The 24620-nt window shown below is 41.1% G+C and overlaps 1 protein-coding gene across 1 annotated transcript in view; it reads left to right on the top strand.

Annotated features, from left to right (window-relative positions):
• The window catches only part of LOC126191961 (probable RNA-binding protein 19), a 130574-nt gene that overhangs the window by 71326 nt on the left and 34628 nt on the right, over positions 1–24620 (top strand). Inside the window, exons 7-10 of the mRNA XM_049932567.1 lie at positions 8–202; positions 8217–8356; positions 19275–19397; positions 19850–19985. Coding sequence (XP_049788524.1) covers positions 8–202; positions 8217–8356; positions 19275–19397; positions 19850–19985 — 594 coding nt within the window. The remainder of the gene's footprint in view (positions 1–7; positions 203–8216; positions 8357–19274; positions 19398–19849; positions 19986–24620) is intronic.

Here is a 24620-nt window from a genome sequence, read left to right as displayed (position 1 = left end):
TTTGCAGGACCTCTTACGGAAGTTGTTATGCCTGTTGACAGGCTTACCAGAAAAACAAAAGGGTTTGCAGTAGTGACTTTCTTGATGCCTGAACATGCAGCTAAAGCGTATACAGAACTGGATGGATCTGTTTTTCATGGCAGAATGCTACATTTACTACCAGGAAAGGCAAAAAAGACTTTGGAAGAGATGTTACAAATGGGTAAGTTTAATGGATGTGAATTTTGTAACATCAAGGAAACTCTTTTAAGTGTTGTGGCTGTGTTCATATATTACTTTATAATGCAGACTAAAACTGGTCCTAAGATTATCCTTTGACATTTAACATGATTTTTCATCTGGGTTGTGATTTTTCTTGTTTTTAATACCACCTCTTTGACAGCTAGCTCGTCGGCTTCACTGCTGTTTATTCCAGCTGCTTCGCATTTGGTTGCAGACCTTCCCATGCCAGAAAAAACTGAAATAGTCATTGACAATTGAATCTTGGATTTGTCTGTTAGTGGCCAACAACACTATATGAGCATAAATATCTGTTAGTGGTACATCCACAACTGTTTTATAAATTGTTTTAACTGAAACTTCCACTACAGTTGTACAAAATTAATACCAAAGTCTTACACAACCCGGTTTCGGACTTTCATCCCCATCTTCAGGCACAATTGTAGATTAAAAGTGAAACCATATGTCAGAACAGTAAGACTCACAAAAAACAGGCCAGTAGTCAAGAATAAATAAGGTAAAAAGATATATAGACAACAACGAAAATACCAAAAATCAGTATGAATTGTACAAAGTGGCTCTGAGCACTATGCGACTTAACTTCTGAGGTCATCAGTCGCCTAGAACTTGAACTAATTAAACCTAACTAACCTAAGGACATCACACACATCCATGCCCGAGGCAGGATTCGAACCTGCGACCGTAGCGGTCGCTCGGCTCCAGACTGTAGCGCCTAGAGCCGCACGGCCACTCCGGCCGGCTATGAATTGTACATGTCCAAGTTAAAAGGCAGTACCTCTGCCATGCATGGCTCATCTAAGGGAGTATGGAAAAGTGACTGTCAAATCCACCTTTCAGATGTGTCTGACATAAGTGAGCCATATGTTACAAGTGCCGGTGAGAGCCTAGAGTCAAAATAAACCCAAATAGCGCTGGATTAGAGACTATACGAAAAGCTAGGAAATACAAAGTAAGGTTAAAACAGAACAATAAATAGGTACACATATGGAAGGCCAGCCTATGCCAAGTTTGCACAGTGCCGACAGTGATAGACAACATGGAAACTGACAACGAATGAAAACACTATGCAGGTATCCGTAACTAAGCAACTAAAAGTCTGAAAAACAGCGCATCCACAATGTCTGCCACTACCATTTTCTCCCATAAAGTGGCAGTGTGATCCATCTATTGTTGGAACAGGGACTGAGTAATGTGCCTACAAGCTGCACTAAAGTAAACACTATGTGAGGATTGCCCCATTCGACAAAAGAGAAACAAGATAAAGCTCGGAGCGGTGAAAATAGTAATGGGCAGGTGAAGGTAATGGTACAAGTGCGAGAGGTGCCTGTCCCATAAAAAACATACAGGACCAAGACAAAAGTAACTAGAAAAAATATAAAAAAACTTGAGGTAAAACCAGTAAAATTAATAAACGCAAAAACTTAGAGAGATCATATATAATGTCAAACTAGTGCACTACATGAGATGCATGTGGAAGTCGAGTAAATGACTGCTATAATAAAAGCACAGAAGCAATTGTGACAACAAAACCCAGGCTAGAATCTTTGATAAAACTGCATATAATCTGAATCAGCCACTTGGTCAAATAATTGAAACGTATAAAGTAAAAAAATTCCAGTAAGAAAACTTACAAGATGGCACCATAAATAATGTAAATGACATAGTCTAAAACTCCTTGGCAGCAGGACAGAAAGTGTAGAAATTGCAATGAGTACCCAAAACCGGTATCCATGCAACCAGACATTAAATGGTCAACAAACATAAAAATAAAAAAGAACGGTAAGAACAGGGACTATGCAAGACTGTGGAACAGCACCAACAGGAGCAGAAGAGGTAAAAAATAATTGCCTGTTACAGCTATTGCATAAAATTACTCAAAATATTTGTATGTTTTAAGTTGTGCCTTTTAATTCACGGCAACTTGAGGAATATTAGTTGTACCTTTGAAAATTTCTCTCTCTTGTAGGATGTTCAGAGACAAGCCCTTAGGATAGATATGTAATATCGACAGATCTTCCATGGTATTATCCAACCTGTGATCATTAAGCACAAGACACGTAGATAATGCAGGGTTGCATTTACTTGCGTTTGAATGCACCTTGAGCCTGGAGTAAAAACTTGTACCAGTTTGCCCCCACACACTTACAGTCACACTGTGGGCACTTAATATGTTAAATCTGTTTTATTAAATGGCTGGGGTGCTCTATATTCATGCCGAATCAGCTGCTGTCTATTATTATTAGGTATAAAGAATACGGGAATAATATTTAGACACCTCAGCCAGTTACCCATTTAATCCAAAATATTCATGTGGTATGGAATCCTAATGAACTTTTTCTTCTCATCTACATTGTGTACAATGAGCCTACTGCCTTCAGCCCCTGGTTCCTAATCTTTACCATCATTTGCCTATGAGTATTCTTGACCTCCTTTATTGTGTAACATTCATGTATGTTAGAAAGTTTAAAGTGCCCCATTCTGTGTTAGTGTCCTCTTTATTAAGCAGTACCTCATGCAACCTGTTAATCATAGATTAGAAGGGCACTAGTTTTTGAGGTAGAGCTTAAATATGAAAACAGTCTGAGCAATTTTTTCCAATGGCTGAAGTAGCCAATTATTTTTTACCTAATTTACTCCTGTTGTCCTTCCATTGCCCCTGTTCCTAGTGTTCTTTATCTGTTTTTATGATTGTTGGCCATTTAATGTCTGGTTGCATCAGTACTGATTTGATTACTAATCGCAATTTCTATGTTTTTCGTCCTGGTGTCACATGCTTTTAAATGACATCATTAGTACTTTTTATGATGCCGTCTTAGAAGTTTTCTTACTGCTATTCATTATTTTATATGTTTTAATTATATGACCTGGTGATATATTTTTTGGTTACGCTGGACTTGGTCCACATTGAAGGCACATTACTCAGTCTCTGTTCCAATGGTCACATTGCCACTTTCTACGAGAAATTGGTATGTAGCAGACATTGCAGTCATGTCATTTCTCAAACATTTAGTTACATAGTGCAGATACTTGAATAGTGTTTTTGTTTGTTACAGTTATGGCAATTTGCATGTTGCCTATCAATAATAGCGCTGTGCAAACTTGGCATCAAGTGATGTACCATAAGTGTAGCTATTTTTGTCTCAAGCCTTACTTTGTAGCGCCTTGTCTTTTGTACAGTGTCTAATTGGCTCTGTTTGGGCTTATTTTGATCCTAGTCCCATGCCGGCATTCTCATTACATCGTTCACTTACGTCATGCACATTTGAAAGGTGGTGATGAGTCGTACTGCCTTTTAACTTAACTTGGACATGCACACTTTGTACTGATTTTAGGTATGTTCATTGTTATCTATATATTTTTTGAACTTATTTGCTCTTGACTTCTGGCAGGTTTTTCATGGGTTTTACTGATCTGACAAATGGTTTCATTTTTAATTTTCATCTGCACAGTGTGGACACACCCCCCATCGTCGCATTTGTGGGTGAAACAAAGATGTTCCGTGTTCACCAATCCTCCACTATGGTACCAGGGTTCTTTATCAACTGCAGTGTTGCCACTTACCTTTTGTCTATAGCAGCCACCCTTACATCTCTATCAGAGTATTCACAAATAGTAACTGCTAACAAACACTTGTACCTCAGAAACACATGGCAGATTCTTTGCATCTACCTTTTACTTTACAACATGTGGAACCTTAAAATGACTCATTCAGTAAGTGGAAGCTTCACAGTGTACTACCACTGTAGCACTGCATATCTCTATGCCCTAGCTGTATGCAACCAGATGCTAAAGCACCCAAGCAATGAAAGTTTAACAGTTGTTGTTGTTGTTGTTGTGGTGGTGGTCTTCAGTCCAGAGACTGGTTTGCTGCAGCTCTCCATGCTACTCTATCCTGTGCAAGCTTCATCATCTATGAGTAACTACCATAGCCTATATCATTCTGAATCTGCTTAGCGTATTCATATCTTGGTCTCCCTCTATAATTTTTACCCTCCATACTGCCCTCCAATACTAAACTGGTGATACCTTGATGCCTCAGAACATATCCTACCAACCGATCCCTTCTTTTAGTCAGGTTGTTTCAAATTCCTCTTCTCCCCAGTTCTATTCAGCACCTCCTCAGTTACATGACCTACCCATCTAATCCTTGGCACTCTTCTGTAGCACCACATTTCGAAAGCTTGTATTATCTTCTTGTCTAAACTATTTATCGTCCATTTTTTGCTTCCATACGTGACCGCACTCCACACAAATACTTTCAAAAAAGATTTCCTGATACTTAAATCTATACTTGATGTTAACAAATTTCTCTTCTTCCGAAACGCTTTCAGCACCAGAGACAGTCTTCATTTTATATCCTCTCTACTTTGACCATAAAGAGTTATTTTGCTCCCCAAATAGCAAAAGTCATCTACTACATTAATTACTTCATTTCCTAATCCAGTTCCCTCAGCATCACCTGATTTAATTCAACTACATTCCAATAACCTCCTATTACTTTTGTTGATGTTCATCTTATATCCTCCTTTCAAGACACTGTCCATTCCATTGAGGTGTTCTTCCACGTCCTTGGGTGTCTCTGGCATAATTACAATGTCATCGGCAAACCTCAAAGTTTTGATTTCTTCTCCATGGATTTTAATTCGTACTCTGAATTTTTCTTTTGTTTCCTTTACTGCTTGCTGAATATACAGATTGAATAACACCGGGAATAGGCTACAACCCTTTCTCACTCCCTGTTCAATCACTGCTTCCCTTTCATGCCCCTCGACTCTTACAACTGCCATCTGCTTTCTTTAAAATTTATTGTATCTCCCATTTCATCTTCATCTACATCCTCTTCCACTTCCTTAATATTTCCTTGTGTAGACCCTCTACATACTTCTTTTACCTTTCTGCTTTCTCTTCTTTGCTTAGGACTGGTTTTCCGTCTGTGCTCTTGATATTTGTACAGGTGGTTCGCTTTTTTTACAAATTTCTCTTTAATTTTCCTGTAGGCAGTATCTATCTTACCCCTAGTGATATATGACTCTACAAGTTTACATTTGTCCTCTAGCAATCCTTGCTTAGCCATTTTGCAGTCCCTGTTGATCTCATTTTTGAGACATTTGTATTCTTTTTCATCTGCTTCATTTACTGCATTTTTTATGTTGTTCTTTCATCAGTTAGATTCAATATCTCTTCTGTTACCCAAGGGTTTCTACTAGGCCTCATCTTTTTACCTACTTGATCCTGTGCTGCCTTCACTATTACATACCTCAAAGCTACCCATTTTTCTTCTACTGTACTTCTTTCCCCTGTATTTGTCAATCGTTCCCTAATGCTCTCTCTGAAACTCACTACATCCTCTGGTTCTTTCAGTTTATCCAAATCCCGTCTCCTTAAATTCCTACCTTTTTGCAGTTTCTTCAGTTTTAGTCTACAGTTCATAACCAATAAATAGTGGTCAGGGTCCACATCTCCCCCAGGAAATGTTTTAAAATTTAAAACCTGGTTCCTAAATCTCTGTCTTACCATTATACAATCTGTCTGAAATCTTCCAGTGTCTCCGGGCCTCTTCCACATACACAACCTTCTTTCAAGAATCTTAAACCAATTGTTAACTATGATTAAGTTACGCTCTGCACAAAATTCTACCAAGTGGCTTCCTCTTTCATTCCTTACCCCCAGTCCATATTTACCTACTACTTTTCCTTCTCTTCCTTTCCCTACAGTTGAATTCCAATCCCCCATGACTATCAAATTTTCATCTCCCTTAACTGTCTGAATAATTTATTTTATCGCATAATACATTTCATCAATCTCTTCATCATCTGCGGAGCTAGTTGGCATATAAACTTGTACTACTGTGGTAGGTGTGGGCTGCATGTGTATCTTGTCAACAATAATGTGTTCACTAGGCTGTTCATAGTAGCTTATCTGCACTCCTATTTTTTATTCATTATTAAACTTACTCCAGCATTACCCTTATTTGATTTTGTATTCATAACCCTTTATTTACCTGAGCAGAAGAAGTCTTGTTCCTCCTGCCACCGAACTTCACTAATTCCCACTATATCTAACTTTAACCTATTCATTTCCCTTTTTAAATTTTCTAACCTACTTGTCCGATTAAGGGATCTGACATTTCACCCTCTGATCCTTAGAGTGTCAGTTTTCTTTCTCCTGATAATGATGTCCTCCTGCATAGTCCCTGCCCGGAGATCTGAATGGGGGACTATTTTACCTCCGGAATGTTTTACCCAAGAGGATGCCATCATCATTTAACCATACAGTGGAGCTGCATGCCCTGGGGAAAAATTACGGCTGTAGTTTCCCCTTGCCTTCAGCCGTTTGCAGTACTGGCACAGCAAGGCTGTTTTGGTTAATGTTACAAGGCCAGATCAGTCAGTCATCCAGATTGTTGCCCCTGAAAATACTGAAAAGGCTGCTGCCCCTCTTCAGGAGCCACACATTTGTCTGACGTCTCAACAGATACCTCTCCATTGTGGTTGCACCTACAGTAGTGGTATCTGTATCGCTGAGGCTAGCACGCCTCCTCACCAATGGCAAGGTCCATTGTTAATGGGAGGTGGAGGTTACTCTCAAGATATTCAACCGCATCTGATGTAAAGGGGGAGTCCCCTTCCAGTGATGAGAAGGAATCATTGTTTCTGTTGAGGCCAGAGAAAGGGCCACACTGCTGTTGTGACCAACAGATTATGCAAGCTCCTTGAATAAAAGTGCCTACTGTGGTATCTCAGATCCCAAGGCCTCTTCTCTCAGCTTTAATTTGGTTTCTGCGTGTTGCGATTCTCCACTATCCATCTGGTGCTTTTGGAAACTGCAACTAAAGAAGCTTTCATACACAGATGGCACTTTACTTAGACTTAGACTTGGACTTAGTTTTTCCAATACTATGTAGCACATTGGGCAATAAATTTCCTCCGGTGAACTTGATCAGCTGTCAAGTTTTCAGTTTTCTCCCAGTTTATGTCCATGCATTAAAGATCCTTTGCAAAAACTCATTTTCAGATGGTATAAAATCTTCTTCTAATTTTGTATCCATCCATTGGTTTCCACAACAGTGCTTATTTGGGGTTCCTTCTATTTGTCATGTGTAGGACTTACCCTACAGGCTTCAGTGTCGTTTCAGCAAAGATTTTGCACAGGCTGTGTAGACTATATTTTCCCAGCACGTTATCATTTGAAATGTAGTTGCAATAGCTGATATTCAAAATTTTGCTCAAGCATGATCGGTGAAAAACATATAGCTTGTGTGCCAGGTTTACTGCCATTTTCCAGATGCCACATGCATGTACGGTCATCACCAGGAAGATAGAGGAGTACAGCTGAAGCTGCTTTTGGCGGGGAGCTTCAAAATAGGGATTTGATTTCAACCCCTTAGAAACTCCAGCTATGCACTTGTTCAAACTTTAGCACTTAACACCCTCACAGTGAGCTCTTCTTGGGTGATGCACCGTGTTAAATATGGTAGAGTATATTGGTTTCCCTACTGGGTTATCTTCATCTTGCTCACACAGCTGTTACACTAGCTACAGCTAACAGAACAGACATAAGGATACACCTGATAAAAGTCTCACCACTGCTGAGTCGTCCAAAGATAAAGAGCCATACCTTGAAAAACAATAATCATCATCTGTTAGTATTCAATGACACACAGACTATGATGTACTGACACGTCACCAAAACATGGGAGAAAGTAATATGTTTTCTGAGACAATATGAATATCCTGTAGACTGATGTTGTTAGTAACCAAAACATATTTTTATTGCATTGGCAGTTCACAAAAATGTTCACATGGACTCCTTTTCATCTGTTAAAGAATTGTGACAATAACACCATGTTTCTTGATTGTGTCATCGTATCTCTTTGACACATTTATATTTTAGCTGTTCACTTTTTAGTCTCTTATTGTTCTTATTGATATTCTTCTTTTGTGCCTCTTGTGATGGTTCTGAGTTCTTTGTTTCAGAGGGCCTTACCTTCAAGCAGAAAAAGATGTTGAAAATGAAGGCAGAAGCAGCATCTTCACACAACTGGAATACTTTATTTTTGGGTCAGAATGCTGTAGCTGATGTTATAGCAGACACATACAACACTACAAAAGACAAGGTAATTTTTATACACAATTATAAGGTTCATGTGTACCAAAATGCACTATCTTTATTAACTCTGAATTAAAGCAACCTTAGAACAAAGTAGAAATTCGCAAAATCTGAACATGCTGAATTGGCACAAGCTAGCAAACTAGACTGTAGAAGAATGAAACAAGAAAGTCTGTATGTCTTTGTAAAACTCCTGTAACAGTTTGCTGATTGAACCAAATTCGATATCTGTCAGAGGAAAGCAAGGTTCCAGAAGTACGCCACGTGGAGGACGTAAGCATTCTTCATTCAGTGACATTTTGCATGTATCACTTCTGGCCACTGCTTATGAAGGCAAGATGCCCTCCAGATGGCAGGACTAAGTGAGCCACTGGAAGTGCCATCTTGCATGAGGTTTCAAGCCCAACAACTGTTTGGTTCTGTTGTATTATTACCATCTGTGGTAGAATTATCATTGTTATCTGAACAAGATGCAAGAGTAATGAAAGGTTTGGATAGGAAGCCCACCAACTGAAAAAATAAATGTATATGCCAGTATTATAACTTTAACTTAAAATGCTTTTTAGAATAATATATTCTGTTCTGTTAGTGTACATTTGAAAGATAATGTATCAAAGGGAAAATGCACTCGAGAAAACTTTTAAAATTATAAGACAGAGCTGCTCGCCAATGCTTCAGGCTGCAAAATTTTTACTATTGCCAATAGACATATATATGAGTAAAAGTACATGACACCAGGCGTACAATCAAATTAGAGAGATATGTTGAGCCTATTCATGGGCTGTGTTGGAGAGGGTTTCCTGAAGAGCCAGAGGGTTTCCTGAAGAGCCAGAAGCTGGAATCCCTGGCTTGGTACAGACTTGTGGACAGCATCTTTGAACTCATGTTGAAGATGTGTTACTCCATTTCCTGCAATAGCTTTTCCCAACCCATTTTCACTTCATCCTTTTCCAAATCCAACGCTACCTTCCTTGATTTTGGCCTCCATCAGACTGAACCCTGCATCCAAATGTCAGTCCACAAGACACAAAACAAAAAAACAACCAATACCTTCTCTTTGACAGTTGCCATACATTCCACACCAAACATTCCTTTCCCTATAGCCTAGGCAGCCATGGCAAATGTATCTGCCACAGCAGTGGATTCCTGAACATCTAAACTGATAACCTCTCGCAGGGTTTGCTGCCTCACAGCTGTCATAAAGATCTTATCCAATAATAAATCTCCTAGGTGGTTTCCTCCTCTCACCCACTGACTAATACAGCTCCCACTTTCAAAAACCTTGGAAGCACCCCACTTGCTACCCACTACCACCCAGACCGTGAATTCCTCAATAGATTGCTCTGCCAAAGCTATGATTTTCTCATATCAGCCTCTGAAATGAAATTCTCTCTCCCTGATATCCTCCCCACACCACCCACTGTCACCTTCTGCTACCCTCATAACCTCTGTATGATCGTAGTCACCTCATATGACAATGACAATCCATTAATCCTACCCTAAGGTTCCTTCGCTTGTAAACATTTCCAGCAGAAACCTGCCATATGCATCCAGCCACAACCTACACCCTCCCCTGCAGGTCTGAGGGTTAGAATAGGCCCAACGTATTCCTGCCTGTCGTAAGAGACGACAAAAAGGAGTCTCGCACGTTTCGGCTTTTATGTGATGGTCCCCTGTGGGGTTTGCCCTCCATTTTTTAAAAATTTCCTGAAGAGCGAGCCAACTGGGGAAGGACACCTTACATGGTGCATAGTGTCCATCATGCACTGAGACCTCTCACATCCTTCTTCAACATGGATCTGCACTTGCACTCATTCTCCAGCTGCTGGGCAAGGTCACCCTCCTGGGTGTGTTTTCCTCCATCCTCTGTGCAGTATCGCTTTCTGCGCTTTCGACGACAATGGACTTCTTAGCTTGTTTGCTCCTGATATCTAGCATGGTAGCCAGCCGTTGTGGTGGAGCCACCATGAACCCTGTTGGTTGTAGCCCCCTGACCACACAGGGATCACTCTGCTGATGCCTGCATCGTTAACTTCTCCCATATGCCAAGGAGTAGATGCTTTTCACCCTGGGGCATTGGGAATCCCTGCAATGGCCATCCTGCCAGGTGGCCTTTGCTGCGGCTGGGGTGGGCCCGTGAGGAGGGCCCCTGTGCAGATCACACGCCATGAAGCGTAGTATGTCATCTCTTGCTGGTGGTCAAACAGCAGCAGTCTCTAAGCGGTCAAACTCTAACTTCAGTGCTATGAAATACGACCCCAAATCGTGTCCCCCCTCTTCCCAACACCCCTCCTCCGGCCGCACCATGGGAGGAATGCCAGGCTAAGGATGGCAGCGAAGCTTATTCACCCCAGTTCCTCATATGTACGAGAGTTGATGGGGACTCTTTCTTGTCAATGAAACCTCAGTTTTTTGTGGAGCATTTAGACGACAAGTTTGGTGAGGTGGAGGGCTTGTCCAAAATGTGATCAGGGTCAGTTTTGATCAAAACAGCATCCTCTGCCCAGTCACATGCACTGCTCACCTGTGACAAGCTGTTGGATGTTTCTGTTTCCATCATGCCCCATAAGAGCTTAAATATGGTCCAGGGTATGATATTTCACAGGGACCTTCTTTTGCAGTCTGACGAACTTAGCGCCAGTTTAGAGCGGCGAGGTGTCCATTTTGTCTGGCGCGTCCACCGGGGTCTGAGGGATAATCAGGTTGCCACCGGTTCCTTCATCTTGGCCTTCGAGGATGACACATTACACGAGAAAGTCCACCGCTGTGACCTAAAGCCTTATATCCCTCCCCCGATATGGTGCTTTAAGTGCTGGAAGTTCAGCCATATGTCTTCCCACTGTACTTCCAGCGTCACCTGTCGGGATTCTGGATGTCCTTCACATCCCAAAACTCCCTCTCCCCACCTACCATCTGTGTCAACTGCGGAGAGCACCATTCGCCTTGCTCGCCAGACTGCAGGATTCTCCGGAAAGAAAGAAAATTAATGGAATACAAGACTCTGGACCAACTGACCTACACTGAGGCTATGAGAAAATATGAGAGGCTACATCCTGTACATACGATGTTAGCCTACGCCACTGCTACAACAACGGTTCTACCATCTGCTGTTCTGCCGCATACAGTTGACTCTCAGAGCCCTCAGACTCCACCTACCCCCTTGATGGTGGTGGGCACTTCCATTTGCTCCTGCACAACCTACTTCAGGAGCAAAACCCCCCACCATCGGGGATGTCAGTCCCCACTTCTCAGTTGTAGAAGCGTAAGATGTCTTCAGCTTCTCTCACCTGGAAGGGATCCCTTACGTCACTCCCTTCCCAGGTTCCTACCAGTGGCAAAGCTGACACCCACCAGAGGCTGAAGCAACCATAGGTAGCTGGTCGTAGGGCTTCACAGTCCTCCTCAGTCCCTGAGATTGAATCAGTGAAACCCTCCCAGCTGGACAAACCTAAGGAGCGGCAAGAGAAACCTAAAAAGAAAAAGACCCCAAGAGCCAAGGCACTGCGGTGGCACCCACCACTACTACCTACAATAAGCTGCATTTGAGGATGAGGTGGAGATTCTGGCATCCGCTGAGGACATAAATCTTGCTGGGCCCTCAGACACAATGGATGTTAATCACACAGGTACTCATCTGGTGGCAGCAGGTGACCCTGAGGTGTAGACTGCCTCATTGAGTGTTTCATGCCTTCCCAATCTCACAATCATGTAATCCTCCAGTGGAATCGTGGCAGTTTTTTCCACCACCTGGCTGAGCTACAGCAACTGTTAAGCTTTACACCTGCTTTCTGCATTGCCCTCCAGGAAACCCGGTTCCCAACAATGCGGTCCCATGCCCTCCGCAGCTATAAGGGATATTACAGGATCTGTAGTAACTATAATAGAGTGTTAGGTGGAGTTCACGTCTAATAGCCTTTAAGCGGCTCCGTGCCTGCGTTCACCAACTTATAAAGCGACAGAAACAGGAGTGTTGGGAGGGGTATGTGTCGACCATTGGGTGCTATACATCACCTTCCCAAGCCTGGACAAAGATCAGACGTCTTTTTGGGTAGCAGACCCCAACATTTGTCCCTGGCATTAACATCAATGGCTTTTTATCTGCCGACACAAACACGATTGCCGAGCACTATGCTCAAGCCTCTGCGTCAGAGAACTACCCCCCAGCCTTTCACACCCTCAAATGGCGGATGGAAAGGAAAGTCCCCTTGTTCACTATAGGCCACAGTGAATCCTGTAACACTCCATGTACAGAGTGGGAGCTCCTCAATGCCCTTGCACATTGCCCCGACACAGCTCCTGGGCTGGTTCAGATCCACAGTCAGATAATCTTCAACCAGATCTGGTGCAATGGCTTCCTTCCATTGCAATGACGGGAGCGCACCCTCATTCTGGTGCTCAAACCTGGTCAAAACTCGCTTGATGTGGGTAGCTACCAGCCCATCAGCCTCACCAACTTTCTTTATAAGCTTTTGGAGGTTGGGTTGGGTCCTGGAGTCAAGTCTTCCATGTGGTCCTCTAGCAGGAAATCAGTTGTCCTCTGCCGGTTCTGCATTGGCCATATGTGGCTAATACATGGTTACCTCCTCCGTTGTGAGGACCCACCTCGATGTTGCTGTGGCTCACAAATGACGGTTGTCCACCTCTTGCTGGACTGTCCACTTTTAGCCACTCTGCAGCAGACTTTTAACTTTCCCAGCATCCTACCTTCGGTGTTGGGCAACAGTGCCTCAACAGCAGCTTTAGTTTTATGTTTTATTCGTGAGGGTGGGTTTTATCATTTGATCTAAGTTTTAGCACGTCCTTTGTCTCTCTGTGTCCTCCACCCTAGTGCTTTTAGGGTGGAGACTTTAATGTGTCGCACAGTGGCTGGCTTCTCCTTTTTATTCTCATGGTCAGCCAGCCCTCTTGTTTTGATCTCTTACACATGTTTCTTGCGTCTCTCTGTGATTTTCTTGTCTGTTGTCAATTTTGGTGTTTGTTGCCCTTCTGCCATTCTTGTGGTTTTCTCCTTTCTTCCAGCTGTGTTTTGTATATCTCGATTATTTTACACCCACCCTTGTGAGATTATTTTAATCAGAACAAGGAACTGATGACCTAGCAGTTTATTCACCCCCTCCCCTCTTTTAATCCAACCAACCAACCACCTACTCCACCCTCACAACTTGCAGAGAAATTTGCAAATATTGGTTATCAACTAATTTGTGTACAGTTTTTTGTAGAGGAATGATAACCACCAAACTTGTTGAACACATGAATGGGCATACAAGAACTGTCCGCGTTGGTGAAACCTAGTATCCAGCTGCTGCACATGCTCTGCAGTGTGACTCAAGGGACCTGTGTGTGTGTGTGCTACACCACAGATCCTCCTACCCAGTACTGGTTCTCATGACCTCTGGAGACAGAACTTGCCTTCCAGCATATTCTGGCATCCCAACATCCTCCTGGACTTAACAATCATTAAAATTTTACCCCCCCCCCCTTTATTTTTTTGTCGTTTTTTTTTTTATTTGTGCATTTATTTATTATGTCTTTTTTGACTGGTTTCTTTATTGCTTTCAGTGTTTCATCTTTGTTCTCCTCCCCCTTTCCCCATTGTTATTTTTTCTTCTTCTCCTCCATTTCTTTTTCCTTCTAGTTCTTATTGCACTTAGCATATCCTTGTGCCAATATGAGCTTCCAGCTGTGCCAAGTGGTTCACACACCACAGTCCCTGGGTTGATTGCTACTCAGTATTGACAGTAGGTCCGCCTCTCGTGGTCTCGCGGTAGCGTTCTCGCTTCCCGAGCATGGGGTCCCGGGTTCGATTCCCGGCGGGGTCAGGGATTTTTCCTGCCTCGAGATGACTGGGTGTTGTTGTGTCGTCTTCATCATCATTCATCCCCATTACGGTTGGAGGAAGGCAATGGCAAACCACCTCCACTAGGACCTTGCCTAGTAAGGCGGCGCCTACGCTCTGTAAAGAAGTATGGGACTTCATCATCATCATCGACAGTAGTCTTGTTGCTACTGTTGGTTGTGACTAGTCCATTATGATATTGGACAAAGGTTTCACTACATAGCCTTTGTGCCCATTTCAACTCAGTTATGCAAGGTCGCATGTTATACATAACTGTGAGCCATCAGTCCTATTGCTGTTATAATTTCCAGAATTTCTTTAAGAGTGTCCCAGATGTTACTTGTTTGACAGTATTGAGTACAGTATGATGTCCATCTTGTGTGGTGTAATTTCTTATAGATTTCTTCACCTCACACATCCCTTTGCTACTGCTCTACTTGGTCTGATGAGGTCTACACTTGGGTTAATAAATATCCATTGGCAATTGTGAATCTCTTGTCATCCTTCACAAGTTTCAAGAGTTGCTCAATTTTTGGTGGAGGCTTGACGATTGATGTAGTATTGCCTGTCTACAGGAATCAGCTAACCTTCCACTTATACTACTCCAAGAACTCAAATATAGCGTAACATGCTGTGGAAAATGGAGATCAAAATATATTTGATAATAGCACATTCATTAGTCAAACAAATGGCTTATGACATAGCGACACAGAAGAAGCTACAGGAATTAACATACCAATTAACACCTCCGAAAGGATATTGACCTGCAACTGAGTATGTCATGAGATGCATCCATTGCAAAATTGAAGCAGGTGTAGCAAACACGGAGTAATAACTTGGCCTTCTATGGAAGTGGACTAGGCACCAGTGATAATATGAGTGGCAGCATGACAAATAGTACAGTTAATCAAATAACCATCCTTAATTACCTCCTTTTAGTAGCTAGGCAGAACTCTGTGATAGTTAATATGGTTTGCAAATATGTTGCAGGTGCAAGCAGTAGAATATTTTATTTGTTCTTATCAACAATATAAATTAGGCTAGAATGGTGCTTGCCACATATAGGAGGCAATGAGTGACAGTCAGGGATATTTTTTGGCTATTGTTAAGCGACTAAACAAAGTCCTTTGTCAACTGGCTGTGGGTGTGTGCAAGGACATGTTTGGGATGTGGCAGTGACTGCTATATTTCAGCATTGGGAGACTGTGACGAGAGGAAAAATAAGAGAGAAGCACAGAAGAAGGAAAGACTATGCAGTTGCACTGAACGATAGAAGGCATGCTTGAAGCTGGAATGGGAACAGGGAAGGGGGTAGAGTTAGGTAGAGAATAGGGACTAGCGTAGGTTGAGGCCAGGGGGTAATGGGAACAAAGAATATGTTGGATGGAGAGTCACCGCCTGTGCAGTTCAGAAAAGCTATTGTTATTGGGAAGAATCCTGATGCCACAGGCTATGAAGTAGCAGTCATATTCAAATTAACTGTGTTATGCAGCATTACCTGCAACTAGGTGTCCAGCTGCCTCTTGGCCACAGTTTGACTGTGGCCATTCATGTGAACAGACAGTTTGTTAGTGATCGTGCCCACATAGAATGCTGCACAGTAGTTGCGGATAAATTAGTAGACCACATGGCTGCTTTTGCACTTGATAATGTAGGATATACATGTGACTGGACTGGAAAAGGTGGTAGTGGAAGGAACGAATGGGGAAGGTCTTGCTTCACCAGGATATGAGCTGCAGGGCAAGTTGGGAACAAGGGTGGAACAAGGACAGACAAGGATATTGCAAAGGTTGGGGGCCTTGCAGAATACCACTGTGGGTGGGCTGGGGTGGATACCTCTCATTTGCTCAAATCCTGAGTGGTATTGAGTAACAAGCTGTGTATTCTTTTGTGGCCAGTGTGTGGGGATGATAGGTAGGGAGACAAAGTGTGGGAGATGTGTTTCTGGGCAAAGTGGGGAAGGTAATTTTAGTCTGAGAAGGCGTATTTGAAGAGGGTATTGTCTTAGGTCTCCCGTTGAAAAATGGGCCTGAACTTTTAGATCCAGTGAATGTAGAGGTAAGTGGAAGATGAAAAAAAATTGAATAATAATAAAGTGAAATAAAAATTTGATGGCCAAGTCCCCCACATTGACGCCACCTGTCAGCTACAACGTACGTCTTGTATCATTTTTGACCCAGTTGTAGTTGACATGCTGCTTAGGCATAGGTTTTAGTAGTGACACTGATCCTTGTTTTGCAAGTTCAAGTTTTTTAATGAGTTAACTTTTAAAAGTTTTTTTTTAATTTTTTGTAGCTTGATGTTGTATAGTGAATGCCTGTCACTCTTTATGATCCTTCAATCTTAGTAGCAGATATGTTACTGTGGCAGCAGCCGAAAATGTGCATTTTGAGGTTTTGGTGCATACTGCATATTGTTCTGATCTCATCTCATCAGTGTATCACACTTGAGGGTCCCTTTAAAGATGTCAGAGATCTACCTGTTCATATATTTTTGGTCAAGAGGTGGAGGAAGTGCTCCATATGTAATTTGCTGCTAAGTCGAAAACAGTTTTTAAAGAAAACAATGACAATGGTGTATTGCACTGATATAAAAGTTAATATTGATACTGGTATCTCTGCATGTTGTTTTAACACATAATGATTATGTCTGTAAGTCCTGACAAATGGTATATCTGTTTATAAAAAATGTAGTATGTTGTTTTCTCCAGCTACATTCACAATATAATTATAATTTGTTTTAGTAATATCTAATACTGTATTGCAAACCACTACAGTCCATCTGCTTGAAAACCTGGGGGAATATTTTGAAAAATAGTGTCATCACATATCTTGTACCATTGTTTCAATAATTTACATAAAGTGAGTACAGATATGTGTTGACTTTCCCAAATATTAAAATGGTTTGTTGTGTAACACTGAAAGCATCGTGGCACAGTTCATGGGCAGCACAATTGTGTTTATGGCAGATGTAATCCTGCAAAATATTAGAGAAGTGAAGAAGCCCTTCATAGGATAGATGTGTGCATGGCCAGGCAGTTACCCTAAACATAACTGAATGAAACTTTTTGGTTACAAACAGATGGAAGGATTTCATCGCTGTGTACTTGCTGTATTGGCAATCAGACCATGGTAACAGTCACCGTTTTAGAATATCTAGGGGTATGAATCTTGATCACTTTAATGTGAAAGGGCTAATTTAAAATGGAAGATGTTATTTCAACCTTCTCTCTGTACTTTTTTTTCCACATTACCAAACATCCAATCAGGAGGCATACAGCTGTGCTCCCCAAATGTGAAAGTAATGGTCAGTACTTGTGAAGACTTTGGGTATTTCCAGGAATCTCGATAAAGTTTTCATTAAAATACTGTTCTTGCTTTGTGACATTCACGAATCCAAGAAAAGTCTTAGAACTTCCATTGGAAATGTCAGTATTAAAATCAGAAAGCAAGTTTCGCTTTATCAGTTTTGTGGCAGAAAGTGACTTTTGGAATAATGGAGGATGCTTGGTAGCTTAGCTTCTAACCATGGTAGTAGTTTTGTGGGTTTCGAAAAAAATGGTTTTCTGCATAAGAAAGATGGTTATCTCAAATAGTGTATGCCACAAAAAAACTCATTTTGACCAATTTTGCAGAAAGCAAGTTTTGAAAAAACTGTCCTCAATTCTTTGAACTGCTGATTGTAAATTTTAATAATATTGATCACAATAGATGACAAATGATTTCAGTTGACTAGCAGCTGTCCTCAGATATATAGAAACAACAAGAAAAATTGCCTTTCAGTTAGTATAAAAGCCTCGTAACAAATTTTAAAAACATATTTAACATTGAAAATAATAACATAGCAATAGACACCTTACTACAGTGTTAACCGCCAGAACATTGTTACCAAGTGTAAAGTGTCAGTATCCAAATACTGGTCAGAACTGAGCTTATTTTGCAAAAATATACATTTGTAAATCAGTTTTAGGTCGAAACATATATAGCAAACACAAGATAATAGCAGTGCTGAATTATTTCTTGGCTTTGGGCATATGATATCAGCGCAAGTGCTTCAACTTAAGGTGGTCAAATTAGGAGCTAATAAATTCTGTCGATGCATTTGAAAAAATTTGACATGGGGTAAAGAAAAATATTTATGAAAATGCGTAGCAGAGTCTATAGATTTTTGGTGTGTGTGTGTGTGTGTGTGTGTGTGTGTGTGTGTGTGTGTGTGAGAGAGAGAGAGTGAGAGAGTGAGGGAGGGAGGGGGGGGGGGGTGGGAACCTTATTTTTCAGTTCTTTATTTCTGTCCTTTGCCTTGTCTGTCTCGTGTCCCAAGAAATGTACAATTTTTGTGCTGGTAACTAATTTTCTATCAGATTTATAAAGACGTCCTAGCAAAATTACTATATGTGCAGTAGAAGATGCCCCTTTTCACATAGGAGAATGGGAAACAATAAAATTCGGATGGTATATAGAGCTTTCCATTTGATGTCAACATTAGCAGACAATACTTTTCACAGGAGCATTGTATTATAGTGTTTTGTAATTTGTAGCAACAAGATTTCAGTTTCGACTATTTTATAAAATCATTTAAGCAATTGTTACTTCCATTTGTCCTCTCTGCTTTCGTAAAAACACAGGTGCATATTTTTTTATGTGCTGATTGCCCTGCAAAAGCACTGTATGTGTCCAGCAGAGATTACATCTTCTCCCAAAGTCCCCAAGCTAAGTGTCAAGTCGTGCTGCATGTACAGCACAGTAGTGATTGTTCACTAAGCATCTTTTGCTTCGATTCAGTGCTTTGTCTGACAAGGAGCTCACGTATGTGCTCCTAGTTCCTTACTCAAACCACTTAGCCTATTGCTTGGTTGTTAAATCATTACCATGTCAAGCTTACCTGTAATTCCAAGACTTTCTGTTGTACTTTATAGTTTTGAGTGCAATTTCCATATATGCCAGTCGTAGATACTTAAAAAATGTGTTATTTATAAAGATTCTTGAGAGGTCCAGGATCATTGACTGTAAGTTCAATCTGAAATTAAAATACTTTGTCGTAAATGCCTACATTTGATGTTAGCTTCATTACTTGTTTTCATTTATTCAAGGTCTTGGATCCAAGAGGACCTGAAAGTTTAGCTGTCCGTCTTGCTTTGGGAGAAACACAGATAGTGACAGAAACAAGAGATTTCCTAATTGAAAATGGTGTTCATCTTGATGCTTTTAACCAGGTAAGGCACTTCTTGTTATGGTTTAAAATTTGCATTTTTTCTAAAATAAACAAATCAGGTATATATAAAACGGTTTGTAACAAATATTGAATTTGAAGAAAATGGTTGTCGTCAGTATAACATTTATAAAAGAAATCAAAATACTCAACACCTGATTTATATTATTATTCAAAAGGGTTTTGTATTTATACCAATAACTCTGTGCCATACACTTTCCATTCACATTTGGAGTATATTTGCAGATGTAGATGTTCACAGTTTTTTTGTATATATGCCATTGATGCACTTTGACACTGTTGTGGATGTGATGGTATTATTGTGATTTAATTTGATATGGCTGGTCATACATACTACAAAACAGTTGTACATTTGTGCTAATAAGGAAATCACTGATTTTTCATGGCATTTTTGCGCAGCGCTTAAGCAGATTGTAATGGTGCCATTTGCTCTAGGCCCCGAAAGCAAGATCCAAGACCGTAATTTTAGCTAAGAATTTGCCTGCAAAGACAAGCTTACAAGAAATCCAAAATCTATTTGGTAAATATGGAGAGCTGGGGAGAGTGATTTTACCACCAAGTGGCATTACAGGTAAATTTCAATATGTGGACATGACTTTTTATACACTTTGAATTAACATATATTTTTGGCGATTAAAAAACTGTTGTTTGTCTTTTTTAAGTAAAAATATTACGATAAGCAAGTTCTGGCAAAATGTAAATAATTTAGGACCAAAGAAGACCACTCACCAGATAGTAGAAGTACTGAGTTGTCAACAGGCACACAAAAAGCGATGAAGACTTAAGTTAAAAATCTGTTAATTTAAATCTGTCAATCAGTTAATGTCTTTGACAACAATGCAAATCTCATTGCTTTAAATGCTATCATTGTACTGCTTGTGTGTGAACACTTGACGGGAAGTTGAAGAGTAATGGAGACATGTCATGATTGTGATGTAGCACACTGCAGCATTATCATACCTCTATAAGAAGACAACAAAGCCAAATTCAAGACAGTCAGTTAAGTAATAACTACATTTTAGTAAAGTGAATATACTCTTCAATACAACTCCATCCAGAATAATTCAAAACATCTGTTCCACAGACAAGTCATTGTGTAATCAGTATTTAATCAATATATTACAGTATGCACACACAGTCACTCCCTCATGTTTACACGTGTAGCTATGTTGTCCCAGATGAACATACAATGCTGGGACTGCAGTTCTGCTGGTAGACTGGGGTCGGCTGGGATCAGTAGATGCAGAAAGAAGTAGAAAGTGGAAGAAGGGTGGGGAGGGATAGCTAGTGGCTCAGAGGGAGGCAGCAAATGTGCAGGATAGGAATGTGGGAGGGAGAAGCAATAGTTACACAGTATATGAATGCATTGTAAAGATAACTCCCATTTACACAATTCAGAAAAGTTAGTGCTGTGGAAGGGGGGGGGGGCAGATGGAACAGTTTTTGGGGCAGCCATTGAACTCAGATCTCAGGTATGTTGTGCTTGACAGTGTGTTCTGTCACCAGATGGTAGCTCTGACCTTGACCACAGTTTGGTGGTGGTATTTATTCCAGAGGACAGCTGGTAGGTTGTCGTACATCCAGCATGTCAACCGCACGGTATTAGCCGAGCGGTCTTGAGCACTGCAGTCATGGACTGTGCGGCTGGTCCCGGCGGAGGTTCGAGTCCTCCCTCGGGCATGGGTGTGTGTGTTTGTCCTTAGGATAATTTACGTTAAGTAGTGTGTAAGCTTAGGGACTGACGACCTTAGCTGTTAAAGCCCATAAGATTTCACATACACATCCAGCATTTCATTTATCATTTATGCTCACTTAATTGTTCAGTGCATGTAGTTTCATGAATGTCTGGCAGATGTCAATACAGCCACTTTGAATGCAGGAGGCAACTGCACTCAACTTCCTCCACATCCGTTTGAGCATCCCATACTCAAGTGCCTCAGCCATCTTGTTACCTGATCACCACTCTTTTGCCTGCTGCAGGACCATGATGCGTGAACATGAGATGAAAGAATATCTTCTGAGTGCAAAAAATGATGGTCGGAGCTGTGTTGGGAGAGATTTTTATTAGTGACTGATAAGAATGGAAATCTTGTTGGCTATTTTTATTGTGGTCAGGTGCTCTTCTCTGCTATCTTACAAATCTACCCCCACACACCTGAAGGCACATGTCTCCAGAACACAACGGATTGTAAGGTCTGAAACACGACCAGTTTCAGTGAAAGTTACTGTATCTAAGAAGTGTGTCAAATTGTGTACAAGAAATCTTTGTCCGTTTATATTAAAATTGAGTGGAGAATTTCATCATTTTATGCCATCAGTTCAAAATTGGGACATGTTGATGTCTCCAACATTTTGCCTCATCCTATGACACGAGGACGAAAAATTGAAAGGCAAGCAGATGAAAGGTGAGTATGATACTCACCATTGTCCAGACCGCAGGCCTAACTGCAGGTGCATGTACAACAAATATTTGGACCGATACATGCCAGAAAAGTTGTTGTCTATCTATTATTGTGCACTTTGTATATCAAAATTAGGTATTAATCCGGACACCCCCAAAAACATACGTTTTTCATGTCAAGTGCATTGTGCTGCCACCTACTTCCATGTACCCCATACTAGCAACCTCAGTAGTCATTAGACATCATGAGAGAGCAAAATAGGACACTCTGTGGAACTCAGACTTCGAACATGGTCAGGTGATTGGGTGTCACTTGTGTCATATGTCCGTATGCAAGATTTCCACACTCCTAAACATCCCTAGGTCCACCATTTCTGATGTGATAGTGAAGTGGAAATGTGTGAAGGGATACATACAGCACAAAAGCGTATAGGCCGACCTTGTCTGTTGACTGACAGGGTCGTAATGTGTAATAGGCAGACATATATCTAGACCATCACAAAGGAATTCCAAAGTACATCAGAATCCACTGCAAGTACTATGACAGTTAGGTGAGAAAACTTGGATTTCATGGTCGAGTGGCTGTTCATAAGCCACATATCACGCTGGTAAATGCCAAACGATGCCTTGCTTAGTGTAAGGAGCATAAACAGTGGACAGTTGAACAGTGGAAAAATGAACAGTGGAAAAATGCTGTGTGTAGTGATGAATCACGGTACACAATGCGGCGATCTGATGACGGTGTGGGTGTGTCGAATGCCCAGTGAACGTCCCCTGCCAGCCTGTGTAGTGCCAACAATAAAATTCCCCTAGTATTGGGAATACTTACCAAGTTTTCATGGAGGAGGGCTTTCACCCCCTGTTGTTTTGCATGGCACTACCACAGCACAGGCCTACATTGATGTTTTAAGCACTTTCTTGCTTCCCACTATTGAAGAGCAATTCGGGGGTCATGATTGCATCTTTCAACATGATCGAGCACCTGTTCATAATGCACGGCCTGTGTTGGAGTGGTTACATGACAATAAAATCCCTGTAATGGACTGGCCTGCACAGAGTCCTGACCTGAATCCTATACAGGGTGTATCAAAAAGGATGGCACAAGCTTACACGGCTGAAAATACACAATAATAGAAGCACAACTGTTAGTAAACACGGGCTCTAAAACTCATACCTTAAGAACTGTGAGATATTCTTGATTTTCAGTATTGTGAAATAGATCACTTCTACTGCAAGCTCTTTGGTTTCCATATTTTGGGATGTAAGTTTGTGCCATCCTTTTTGATACACCCTGTAGAACACCTTTGGGATGTTTTGGAATGCCGACTTCATGCCAGGCCTCATCAACCAACATTGATACCTCTCCTCAGTGCAGCACTCCATGAAGAATGGGCTGCCATTCCCCAAGAAACCTTCCAGCACCTGATAGAATGTATGCCTTCAAGAGTGGAAGCTGTCATCAAGGCTGAGTGTGGGCCAACACCATATTGAATTCCAGCATTACCGATGGAGGGTGCCACGAACTTGTAAGTCATTTTCAGTCAGGTGTCCGGATACTTTTGATCTCATAGTGTAAATATGATATTGTTGACAACTGACTTTCTTGAGAAGCAAAAATCTAAGGAATCTATTATGAACTATATTTAGGAAACAATATTTAACTTAGGTATATTCCCCAAATTCTTAATAAGATTTCATTTGACACTGGCCGAGGTGCTAATGTATGCTAACTACTGCCAATCCTTTCAGCATTATTCAAGCTTTCCACATGTTTTAAGCACTGTCCTGCAACACATTTTTGATGACAGTTGTTTGAAAAATAAGGTTGCAGTAGTTGATTTCGCAACTTCGCTACCGAAGGTACTGAGCAGAGAAATCACATATAAGCATCAAGGAAATGGGCAAGCTTTTAGAGCCAGCAGCTCCTTCTTCTGGCAGAATGATAGAAGGAGAAGGATGAAGGAAAAGGAAAAGTAATTGTAATATTGAGAAAATGGTGAGAGTTACAGAAAACTTTCCCAGAACCCCTGCTCTTGGGGATACTTACCAGATGAGATGAGAAGGAAAGACTGATTGTTGGGGACTGCACTGAACAAGATTCGGACATCTGAGAGCTCAAATATGGGAGCTACAGTAATAAGCAAGACAGAGATTACTGACAAAACACTGTACAAGAGTTAATAAGAGCAGAAAGTGAAGTACATTATACATGGTAGTCATGTGAGGTGGGGAAATAAACAGGTCATAAAATAAAAGATACAGAAAACTAAAAGTGAATGAAGAAAGGAATAGTTACTGAAAAGAAATGCTAAGATAGAAGAAATTAACATGAATTAAGCCCTGGTGGGAGATGAGAACCAATGACACTTCTTCACACCTGCACAGTTCTGATTTCAGGGAGGATAGTATCACAGGGAGATGAACCTGTGAAATGACACATCTCATGTGCCAGCTGTTATGTAAACACTACATAGTATCCTGTAGCAGAGCATGCTGTACAACATGACAGTCCTGACCTCACTACCTGTTTCATCACGTGTGTCATCTGGCACCAGTTTTTCAGAACTGCACAGGTGAGAACTAATGCTACAACTTGTCCTTGGTTCTCACCATCACCTGGCCTTAATTCACATTAGTTTCTTTGGTCTTAGCATTTCTTTTCAGTAACTATTTCTTTCTTTGCTCCATTTTAGTTTTCTGTATCTTTTGTCTTCTGACCTGTCTATTGCCTCACCTCACATATCTACCACATATAATGCACTTAGTTTTCTATTCTTATTAGTTTTTGCACTGTGTTTTGTCAGT

Source organism: Schistocerca nitens, chromosome 1 (assembly GCF_023898315.1).
Source record: "Schistocerca nitens isolate TAMUIC-IGC-003100 chromosome 1, iqSchNite1.1, whole genome shotgun sequence".
Lineage (NCBI taxonomy): Eukaryota > Metazoa > Arthropoda > Insecta > Orthoptera > Acrididae > Schistocerca > Schistocerca nitens.
The sequence above is the reverse complement of the archived record's forward strand: the minus strand, read 5'-3'. Positions and strand labels throughout refer to the sequence as shown.